Source organism: Glycine soja, chromosome 19 (assembly GCF_004193775.1).
Source record: "Glycine soja cultivar W05 chromosome 19, ASM419377v2, whole genome shotgun sequence".
Taxonomy (NCBI): Eukaryota; Viridiplantae; Streptophyta; class Magnoliopsida; order Fabales; family Fabaceae; genus Glycine; species Glycine soja.
In genome coordinates, this window is record NC_041020.1 from 4,790,827 (window position 1) to 4,803,057 (window position 12,231).

The 12,231-nt window shown below is 36.6% G+C and overlaps 1 protein-coding gene across 1 annotated transcript; it reads left to right on the forward strand.

Annotated features, from left to right (window-relative positions):
- The first annotated feature begins 8,979 nt into the window (after nucleotides 1-8,979).
- Nucleotides 8,980-9,597, forward strand: LOC114398503. Its single transcript, XM_028360703.1, has one exon. The coding sequence runs from the start codon at nucleotides 8,980-8,982 to the stop codon at nucleotides 9,595-9,597; it is 618 nt and encodes a 205-aa protein (XP_028216504.1).
- The last annotated feature ends 2,634 nt before the right edge of the window (nucleotides 9,598-12,231 follow it).

A 12,231-nucleotide genomic window follows, 5' to 3' on the forward strand; every position in this document is an offset into this window, starting at 1 on the left:
TCAGTTTTTTTTTTATTGAAAATCGATGTTGAACTTACATTTTAAAATACATTAGATGCGAGCCCTATTTTGCTTGTGCTCTCTTCTCCATCTAAGCTCTCTTTTTCTCCGTCTAAGCTTCTTCATCGCGCTCGAGACAATGACAACTTGCCACCTTACCTAGGTATGTTTCGTGACTCTTTCTTCTCTTTAACATGTTCATTGAACACCTAGGTCTGTTTGGGGAACTCGTGCTCATTGCAAGGACCTTTGTTTGTTTCTGCTGCAAGGAATTGGTTTATGGAACTTGTGCTCACTTTGCAGTCCGCTTAGGGTGCTCACTCGTGCTCACATGGTCTCATTTTGATTGAGGTAAGTCATGATCACTTTGTAGTCCTTTGAATGCTTAATGGCTAGCTAGCTAGGTGTCTATTGTAATGTGTATAGCACCATGGCGGCCACTTCTCACTTTGAGTGCGTTGTTCCAATACTTGTGAGCACTGTAGTTTTGGCGGAGTTTCCAAAAGTAGAATGGGTAGCATAGTGTTGTTCATTAGGGGCAGAGCATGAGGAGATTGAATAATGTGCCCATGGTATAGTTGTAAATGATCAATTATTGATTGGTAATTTATTGGATTAATAATTATAATTTTAATGATAAAACATATTAAAATTGATTATTGTTACATAGTTGCATAAAAGTCTTAACTCTTAAGCTTTGTTCCTTGGATTTATGTACTTTTGGTTCCTTTGTTTCATCAATCATGTGGCATGTTCAGACTTCAGACTTCTTAATTTGGACTTCTATGAGAGTGAGTCTTGGAACAACAATCAGGTTGCTGCCTTGTGACCTGGAGGTCACAGGTTGAAATCATGGAAACAGTTTCCCACTTGTGAGGGTAAGACTACATATATCTACCCTAGTGGGTGGGAGCCTTGTTCTCTGGGCAAATCTATAGTTCTATGCTAAACTATTTTAGTAATTAAATGAACAAAGGGTTAATTGAGAGAAGGTTCATATTCTATTTAAGCTTGCAGCAAGTTTTAGTTAGTAATTTTTATAGGCCTGCACATATCTAAAATCTATAAAACCAGAATGATAGGTAGCAAGGAAGGATAAAGATAAAGGAAATCTAATTAGAGATAAATTTTTTGATGAGTTATCCATTCCACTTCTTTACATATTTATACTAATGCATTCTAACAGAATTTAATTTGTTATAACAGAATTATCTAATATCCTGCTCAACAACTAGCTAGTGGAATTTGTCGTAGCTGCCTGTGAGAAGGGGATTACTACAACCAACTTTGGTGGTTCTTGCCTTGGCGCCTTAAACGTATTCCTACAGGTAAGTGGGCTTCTTGATAATTCTCCTTGGCCTATTAGTATTGCTACTATCTTCTGTTATGCGGCCTATGTTGATGTCAGCTGGATGGTTATTTCTATCACAGAATGAGCAACAAGAAGTATTGGCAAAGTGGCCTTGCTAAGCTTTTATCATAAGAAATGTCGAAACAGAAAATTTTAGCCTAAGTTTCCCAAGTAAAATCCTTGTTCATACGATCCAGCTTATCACAAACATACACCAGAAGTAGGGTTGTTTGCATAGTGTAAGTAGGTAAAACAACAATCCCAAAATTTCCTAACATAACTCTACCCGAGAAAGATAGAGCATCAACCCTCCAAACACTTAGTCTTTTGTTGAGTCTTATCCAACAGGTACTTATAATGACTAATTTTCTTCATGCCATGCAGTAAAGGTACCCCTAAATACTTCCCTAGATCAGAAGTGAGCATAAAACCTGATAAATGACTAAGATGTCTTGCTACATGATGGCTCACGTTATGCATAGTATCTTCTTGAGCCAAAACAATGTTGTGAGTGCATGATTTGTCTCCCAGTGACAAAACTAAACTTGCAGGGATCAACCAAGCTTCCTATGTGCATAATACTTTCGTATTGAGCGTTTCTTTTATCTATTCCAATATTGCACTAGCAAATTAAAGAGGCTATATGGATTGGTTGTCTGATTAATTATAAGCAACGACTTGTATTCTGAACTTAATTATATATATATATTGGTAATGTACTGTCTTGTTTCATACTAGTAAGTTTTTTTCTTAATTTGCCTCGTTTAAAACATAAATACTTTGATGACGAGAGAACAAAAGTCCACTGCTTAATTCACCTCATGTAAATTTGATTTAACAAATCCATATGATCAGTCCCTCCAACTCATTTGTCCATTAGTACTCAGTGGATCATTTGAGACTAAATATGTTGATTGTTGAAAAGTGAATGTACTACTTACTTCTAAATAAATGATTTTCTAAACTTCCTTTCTGCATAAACTCATAAACTAGAAGCATGTTTTTACCATCTATGCAGTAACCAATAAGTTTGACCATATTTTCGTGGTGAAGCTAGCCTAGATAATTGACTTCTGCCTGCAAACAAAAATGGAAGAAAATTAGTCAACACCTAGCAAGACCAAGCAGTTAGAAAACAAATTAAGAGTTTGTGTTGGACTTGGATATACAAGCCATTCTCTATGGCCTTGAAAACTTTCTAGTTTAAGTTTCTTGATGGCCACTACAATTCCAGTCCCTGGTTTTGTTTGAGTGTATGTGTTCTCATCTGTGTATGTAAATTTTGCCTTTAAGATGCTGTTGATATCTCTATGATGATACTAGTTCATACTCATGCTTGTGCGTGATTGACCTTCTTGTATGTATTGATTAACAAGTGATTGAAACTGTACTTGAGTACATTAGAAGGATTATATATTATTGTTATGCTTACACCATTTTTGGTTATGAATATCTGCAGGGTATCGCTAGATATACTGCTCGCCTACTTTCAATAAACTTAAGAGGTATTTAATTTTTAAGTATTTAAATTATTGAAGAAAAATATCAATTTTGTTCCTTTTTGGATTTTGTATAGGATCTATTTGCTTCCATCTTTGTTGTTTGAGTTGATGCTAACACGGTACGAAAATAAAGGATAATCAAATCAGATCTGCATAATCAGATCTTGATATCAACTAACTGAATCTCCTAGAATAAAGGAGAATACAATCTAATCTGATTTGGCTTTAGCTATGCATATCTTCTAGGATCCTTATTTGTAACTCTTCTAGAATCCTTTTAAGCTATAAAATTTAGCAAACTCCCTGGCCATTGTCCAATATATTCAGGCTTTGCACTACTTCTAGCAACAAAATTCTATTTTTTGCTTCTCCAAGTAACCAAATTACCCCAAAGAAATGTACAATAGCCTGAAGTGGACTTTTGGTTAATAATGGATCCAGCCCAATCTGCATGTGTGAATACTTTGATGCCTTGCTGCCCGGTTTTCTTAAAAAACAGTCCTTTACCTGGAGCACTTTTTAAATACCTCAAAATCCTGTAAACTGCCTCAAGGTGTTCTTCATGTGGTGAGTTCATGAATTGTCTCACTAAACATACTGCAAAGGCTATGTCTAGCTGGGTATGATAGAAATAAATTAATCTTCCCATGGCTACTAATCTTTGGTATAGTGTCATAACTGGATCTCCTTTGTCTTCATTTCCAAGTTTTTAGTTAGGATCTATAGGAGTTTCAGGTGGCCTACAACCCATCATCCTAGTGCCTTTGAGAAGATCCAGAATATACTTTCATTAGTGTCCCTAAACAACTACAACTGAGAAAGTAACCTATTTATATATACTCACAATACAATACAATACAAACACACAAAATCAATCAGACTCAGTTTGATCACATCAGGGCAACATCTAGAAATAAACAAACTGTATATGATTAAAAGGTAAAGTGAATTTTGACTAAGTTGGCTCTAGAGATATCTTGCAGGACTAAACAAGGAACAAATAACTTGGCAGCTTTATAGGACTGAGAGGAAGTTAAAGAAAAAGAAAACCCTCATTGTAGCCTTAGATAAAATGAGAAAAACAAAAGAAAAGGTAAATGACATATAATCTTCTAGTCTATCTCACCAGCTTGGTTTTTCTTTTTTTTACCTGTTCCTCTTCTAAAACCCTAAGATCAAGAATGATCAGTAAAAGGGGGAGAAAATGCTTCCCCTCAGACAAGAAAAGTGAACCTTTCAGTCTTTAGAGGATAAAGGGGACATAGATAGTGAGATTTAGCTAAGAACTCATCAAACTACAAGTAAAGCAGATTCCTTTTTCTCCTTTGTCCACACAACAACATCTAAAAATCCCTCATTTGATCAAAATATTAGTGTTAAGCAAAGATTAGATGATGAATTTATTTTTTGTTGTGGAAAACACAACACCACGCTTCTTCTAATTAAGAAGCTCCAACATGACATGAGTGAACAAAACAATGAGTATCTTTTCTTATTTTCTTTTGATTTAAAAGATAGGACAGGAAGGGTTGTTGAAAGTTAAAACTCTTGCCATTAAAGTTTTGGGATTGGAATTTGGAATCCAAGAACAAGGAACGACCAAGGGCATCAAATTCTAACTCAAAAATCCTACGATGGCTGAAAGAGACAGAATTTATTTTAGCAGAGTTTCCCTTTGTGGAGGGGGTGTCTCTGACGGAAGCATCAAATGCCTAGCTAGCTATAAACCAATTTTTTTCACCAACTAGGTACTAAGCATAAACATCAAAATGTGGCATAAATATCCAACCTTTTAATAAATTACAACACAACAACAACACCACCAGGAGTTACTACTATTACTCTACTTGTACTAATATTACCAAGCTGGAAAGGGAAAGACACATAGAAGAGAGAGATTGCATGAGTGTAAGTGAGAAAGAGAGAGAGTCTTTGCTTTGTTTGTGCACTTGCCTAAGCTATGAGGTGACATGTATCATTTTAAAATACACACTAACTATTGCCAACTGCTCCTGCTGGTAAATTATTGCATAAGCACAACCTAATCACTCTTTTTCTCTCTTCCCACACTTGTAAACATTTCTAGGTTCAGTTTAAACTAAATTAATAATTATCTTTATTAATCAATATTTTTTTTACTATACCACGTCTCACATACCACCATACCACCTCTTTGGTCTTTTTTATATATAAAAAATAAGTGATATTATCATTTAGTTGTGAGTATATATCAACTGGATCTCCTCTTGCCAAATATACCTAGACTTTTTGTTATGTGATGTTTAATGCTGCCTCAATAATTAGAATATCATTTTGTACTTATATCCAAATGCTATTATTCTCAATTTCATTTCGAATGGAATTTTATTTAATTGGTGTCATCATATAATTATGCAGAAAAACTGCAAGTATCAATACCACATTGGTTGTTAATGGATTAACACTACTACTTATTGCAAGGCTAGATCATCAAGATGTTATAGCTTGTCTTAGTTTACTTAGGCTAATAAAGGTATGGATGCATATATGATATTTGCTAATACTAGAAAATGAAAACTAAGATGAACAAACTGGCGTACTGGATTTTACCTTAAATTTGCTTGTGTAACTTGTTATCTGTAATGATGCTTGATACATATTATTTGTTTAATGCCTAAGACTAACAATTGTTAGTCGTCATTTACGACTAACTTTTGTATTGAAATGTTTCATGAAATTTATATCTTTCCCCCAATTTATGGTTCTTTTTGTAGATTTGTACATATTTTTATGTTTAGTTTAATTTCACTCAGTAGATATTCACAATATTGTGAATTAATGTGGTTCAACTTCAGTTTCAGGCTAAAGGATGAAGAAGAAGAAGGTTGAAGCAGCTAGTGTCTCGCTAAGCGAGGCATATGCACTTAGTGCGTAACATCCACTAAGCGATCCACTCAGCTCGCTTAGCGAGTGAGGAGAATCTACAAGAGAATCTGCATTCATGCATGCACCCAGCACGCCATCAGCTCACTCCGTGAGTCATTTGTCTCTTCTCACGCTCAGCACGTCCAACTTGCTAAGCGAAAATCCACTAACTCGCGCTTAGCAGTAAAATGGCGCTAAGCGAGTTTTCAGGATCAAAAAGCCTTTAAAAGACTAAACAAAAGAGGATTTTAGGTATAAGAGTGATTGTTAGGGAGTTCTTAGAGAGTTCTGGGAAGAGAGACATTACAGAGTCGAAAAATAGAGCAAAAGAGAAAAACTTAAATGAAAGGCCTCAACTTTCAAGAGGATTTTAGGTATAGGAGTGATTGTTAGGTTTCTAGAGGTGGAGGAGACATCCCTACCACTTTGTAATCTAAATTTTCCCTCAAAAACCTCATCTTGGTGTTGAAAGGTGCTAACTTGCAATGGAAGGCTAAATCTCTTGTTGGGGATTTCTACTGAGCTTTGATGTAAAACTCTTCACTATCTATTTAAAATTGTTTTTATGTGTTCATTGCTTCTATTTGTATTTAATTCTTGCATGCTTGTGGTTTGATCACCCATTTGTGTGTAAAGTTTGGATTTTTAGCATTGGAAAGTGTTTTAAATCCTTAGAACTGGATAGAGCAGGCTAGAGAACTGTATGTCTGGACACGTAGTGCAGGGATCTAGTTTATAATATGCAGTAATCTTAATGTAATTCGTTTAGGCTAAGTTCGACGAGGAATCTAGAATGAAGTTTAAATAGAATTAGACTCATTCACTAGAGGGATCTTGGTTTGAGTAGTCGTTTTCGACATAGAACATAGAGACAACCTTAAATAGAGAAAAACACTTAATTACATCATTTTGTTCAGTAGAAAGACCCAACGTTTTAATCATCTGTTTATCTCTCACATTTAGATAGTTAATTTTGTAGTTAAATTAGAACTGTAGACACAACTTCTCTCTTTATATTTACTAGCTTTAAACAAATGTTTACCTACTGAATGAATGCTCTCCGAATGAAATATGTTCCCTATGATTTGATACTCAGTTCTTACCATTTTATATTACTTGTGCGACTCGGTACACTTGCCGATTAGCATCGCTGACCAGTGGAACAAGTATTTCAGCAACGAACAAGTTTTTGGCGCCGTTGCTGGGGAACTTCTTTCCATTTGGGAAGTATAGTTCAGTTTGTAGGCATTGATTCTTTATTCTTTGATTAATTTTTGTGTGAATAGTTAGTTGAAATTTATTTTTCTCTTGATTTGGTTGACTGTTGCTCTTGTTAGTGTTTTGTATGTGAGGTAACTCTTCTGCAAGTGATTTAGCTCCATTGGATTTGGAGATAGAAGCCACTTGTAGGAGGAACAACATAGAAAGAAGAAGGAAAATACTGCAGGACAGGACAACACCACCAATTCTAGAGGAACCTCAATCATCTAAGTTGTCTTCTATTTTTCCAGAGCCAAGAGAATCAGAAATAGGCGCATCTAAGGCTGATATAATGGCTGAAGATCAACCTAGGAGGGTTACCCTTGAAGATTACTCTAGCTCGACTGTGCCGCAATTCTTCACAAGTATAGCGCGGCCAGAAGTTCAAGCACACAACATTACATACCCTCACTCCTTGATAAAATTAATTCAAGGAAATCTATTTCATGGCTTGCCGAACGAAGACCTATATGCACACTTGGCCATATACATTGAGATTTGCAATATAGTCAAGATTGTCGGTGTGCTTGAGGACGCAGTGAGGCTGAGTTTGTTCTCTTTTTCATTGTTTGGTGAAGCAAAGAGATGGCTACATTCATTTAAGGGAAACAGACTCAAGACTTGGGATGAAGTGGTGGAGAAATTTTTGAAGAAATATTTCCCCGATTCTAAGACGGCAGAAGGAAAAGCAGCCATCTCTTTATTTCACCAGTTTCCGGATGAGTCTCTAAGCGAAGCACTTGAATGATTCCGTAGCTTGCTGCGGAAAACACCGACTCACGGATTCTCAGAACTAATTCAGCTCAACATTTTTATGGATGGGTTAAGGTCGTTGTCCAAGCAGTTGTTGGATGCTTTTGCTGGAGGGAAGATCAAATTGAAGACCCCAAAAGAGGCTATGGAACTCATTCAAAACATGGCTGCAAGTGATCATGCCATCTTGCGTGATCGGACTCACATTCCCATAAAGAGAAGCCTGCTGGAACTTTCCTCTCAAGATGCATTATTGGCACAAAACAAGTTGTTGTCTAAGCAGCTTGAGGCATTGACAGAAACATTGAGTAAGTTGCCTAATCAATTGCAGGTTAATCAACCTCACATTTAGCTGTTTTGCAGGTTGGAGGTTGCAGCATATGAGGAGGAGCTCATGAGTCTGGACGCTGTATTCCCATGAATGACACAACCCAAGAGGTAAATTACATAGGAAACCAAAACAGGCCAGGATTTAATGTAGGTGGATATGCAGGTTACCAACAAGGTTCAAATTATAGCCAGAATCAAGGGCAGTAGAGGTCCCACCCTGGAAATTAGTTCAACAAGGACCAAGGTGGATCATCCAATAGGCCTCAGAACCAAGGGCCTAGCCTCTATGACAAAACCACCAAGCTAGAGGAGACTTTGGCTCAATTTATGCAGGTTACAATGTCAAATCACAAGAGCATCGAGTCTGCCATTAAAAACCTGGAGATTCAAGTGGGGCAACTGGCCAAGCAGATAGTAGAGAATTCTTCTATCAATTTTGGAGCAAACACTGAGAAGAATCCAAAGGAAGAATGCAAAGCTATCATGACCCGGAGTAGAAAGGCCAACTTGGTTGAGGATGAGGGAAGGATTAGTGATGACCAAGAATTGGTGATTGAAGAAGGAGAAAAAGAAGAAGAAGAGGATCGGTTGATGGAGTAAAAAATAAATGATGGTGAGAAAGAAATAAATGAAGAAAAAAAAGAAGAAAACGAAAACGAAAAAATAAAAAAAAGAAAAAATAGAGAAAAAGAGGGAGAAAGGAAGACAAAGAGTGAGCTTGCAAGAGAAAAGAAGAAAGAGGTTGTCTCGTGTACTGGGAAGGAAGCACCATACCCTCTGGTGCCATCAAAGAAAAATAAGGAGCGACATCTGGCTCATTTCCTTGACATCTTCAAGAAATTGGAGATAATCATTCCCTTTGGACAAGCCTTACAGCAAATGTCACTCTATTCTAAGTTTTTGAAAGATCTGCTGACCAGAAAGATCAAATATATCCACAGTGATAACATTGTAGTGGAAGGGAACTGCAGTGCGGTGATACAAAGAATCCTTCCACCTAAGCATAAGGATCTTGGGAGTGTTACTATTCCCTGCTCTATTGGTCCGGTGTCAGTTGGTAAAGCTCTCATTGATTTGGGGGCCAATATAAATTTGATGCCTTTCTCCATTTGTAAAAGAATTGGAGAGTTGGAGATTATGCCAACTAGAATGACACTACAACTGGCAGGCAAATCAATTACAAGACCATATGGAGTGATTGAAGATGTTCTAGTCAAAGTGCAGCATTTTACTTTCCCTATAGACTTCGTTGTTATGGACATTGAAGAGGATTCTGAAATCCCTCTGATTTTGGGTCGTCCCTTCATGTTAACCGCCAGTTGTGTGGTGGATATGGGAAAAGGTAAACTGGAAATGGGCATGGATGATCAGAAGATCAAGTTTGATCTATTTGATGCAGAAAAGCACTTACTTGATTGGAATGTTTGTTTAAAGGTTGAGGAACTTAAGAATGAGATGGTTCTGATGGCCAGAGCCAAGCTTGCTCTAGACCCATGAGGTAATATGCGTCAAGCAAATGACGTTAAACGAGAGCTTACTGGGAGGCAACCCAGCTTTTTTTATTTTCATTAATCATTGCATATAGTTAGGATTAACTTATTTGTGAATTGCTTGAGTAAGTCATCAACATGTTTTGCATAGAGATATGGGGTGGTCAAAGCTTCTTTGAAGCTGTGGATGAAAAATAACTCAGAAAATTTTTCAGTATCCACTCACTCAGCGCGTCCTGTGCGCTAAGCGAAACATTATGCTTGTGCTGAGCGAGTCATTACTCGCACTAAGTGCATCAACCCCTACCCATTGGCTGATAGGGTCTCGCTAAGCGAGCCCAGTGCGTTAAGCCCAAAAATATCTTTGGAATTGCATTTAATGGAATTGGGCTAAGCGAGTCATCTCACTAAGCGCACAACATCATCTCTCTAAGCTCAACCCTATGGGTTTGACATTATATCCCCAACAAGATGTTTACCTACTGATTTGACATTATATCCCAAGTAAATATATCCCCAGCGGGTCAGCCCGCTAAGCCCAAATCCCTCTCGGGTTTGGAATTGCACTAAGTGAGACAGTCTCGCTAAGTGGACACTTGTCCTGCTAAGCGAAAGTTGTAGACCAATCAGAGTTGTAGACCTCGCTAAGCGCGTACCTTTTGCGCTAAGCCCAAATCCTTCTTGAGTTTTCTAATTTTCGAATTGGGCTAAGCAAGATGTCCCGCTAAGTGCGTGAATTCAAAATCTAAAAATTCAAACGTCACTGAGTTCTTACTTAGCGAGTCACTCGCGCTAAGTGAGCCTTCAGGATCAAAAAGCCCTTAAAAGACTGAAGTTGGCAAAAAATAGGGAGTTCTTAGAGAGTTCTGGGAAGAGAGACATAACAGAGCCGAAAAACAGAGCAAAAGAGAAAAGCTTGAACGAAAGGCCTAAACTTTCAAGAGGATTTTAGGTTTAGGAGTGATTGTTAGGTTTCTAGAGGTGGAGGAGACATCTCTACCACTTTGTAATCTAAATTTTCCCTCAAAAACCTCATCTTGGTGCTGAAAGGTGCTAACTTGCAATGGAAGGCTAAATCTCTTGTTGGGGATTTATGCTGAGCTTGATGTAAAACTTTTCACTATCTATTTAAAGTTGTTTTTATGTATTCATTGATTCTATCTGTATTTAATTCTTGCATGCTTGTGGCTTGATCACTCATTTGTGTGTAAAGTTTGGATTTTTAGCATTGGAAAGTGTTTTAAATCCTTAGAACTGGATAGAGCAGACTAGAGAACTTTATGTCTGGACACGAAGTGTAGGGATCTAGTTTATAATATGTCGTAATCTTAATGCAATTTGTTTAGGCTAAGTTTGACGAGGAATCTAGAATGAAGTTTAAATAGAATTAGACTCATTCACTAAAGGGATCTTGGTTTGAGTAGTCATTTTCGGCATAGAACACAAAAACAACCTTAAATAGATAAAAACACTTAATTACATCATTTTGTTCAATAGAAACACCCAACATTTTAATCATATGTTTATCTCTCACATTTAGATAGTTAATTTTGTAGTTAAATTAGAACTGTTGACACAACTTCTCTTTTTATATTTACTGGCTTTATACAAATGTTTACCTACTGAATGAATGCTCTCTGAATGAAACAAGTTCCATGTGATTTGATATTTGGTTCTTATCATTTTATATTACTTGTACGACTCGATACACTTGCGATTAACATCACTGACCAATGGAACAAGTATTTCAACAGCGAACAACAACCCATGGAAGAGTTTCTCAATATAAAAGAAAACCCTTAAATTTTTTAGGATACCATAGAATTTCGCATAATACAATGCATGTATTGAATACAAAAGCATTAACTGGTGACTATTAGGCACAAGAAAAAACTCTTGCAGAAGTACAATATAGAGGAAAAACAGGATAATTGATATAGCTCGGTGATAACTTTTCAAGTCTTTTAATTTATTTTTGGATCAGTAATCTTTTAATTTGTTTGTACTCTGGTGATGGATTACACTATCACTAATATCTTTTCTATGGCATATCTGCAGTGAACACCTTAAAATCAATGTGCTTGAGATTGTATTTAGCTTTGTATTTTAACCAAATGCACCATACTTCACCTACCAACACACTTGCACAAAACATTACCTGCCTGATTGCCCTTTAGAGCTAGAGAGGATCTGCAGAGAATTCTTGATGATATGACTTACTAGTTTTATAAACTTGACATTGATTGGATCAATTTTAATTTGTGTTGAAGTTTGGAGGTTCCATAAAGTAGCCTTTAGAATGCATAAAATCATCAATAAGCATCACGGCTTGGAGACTTTCAATAGCAACATGCAAATGAGCCATTTTAGCCTCAGCTGCCATTTAGAGGCCATACATAATACCCCAAAGCTCAGCTTTAAGCACACTACAGAAACCAAATCTCCTAGACAAGACCTTTATGAACTTGCCATTTGAATATCTCAAATCAGCACCACAAAAAGCCATCACAACTTCACTAGCACAACCCTATCCCAGTTATCCATTTTTGTTGGAAAGTGTACTGATTTTTGTTATTCGGTTTAAATATTATACATTTTATAACATTGAAATATTTTTTTGTAGGCACTATTTATCTAGTTG

What these genes read in the sequence shown, in the direction of transcription:
- LOC114398503 (XM_028360703.1), top strand. Translation starts at nt 8,980, where the DNA reads ATGTCACTCTATTCTAAGTTTTTGAAAGATCTGCTGACCAGAAAGATC.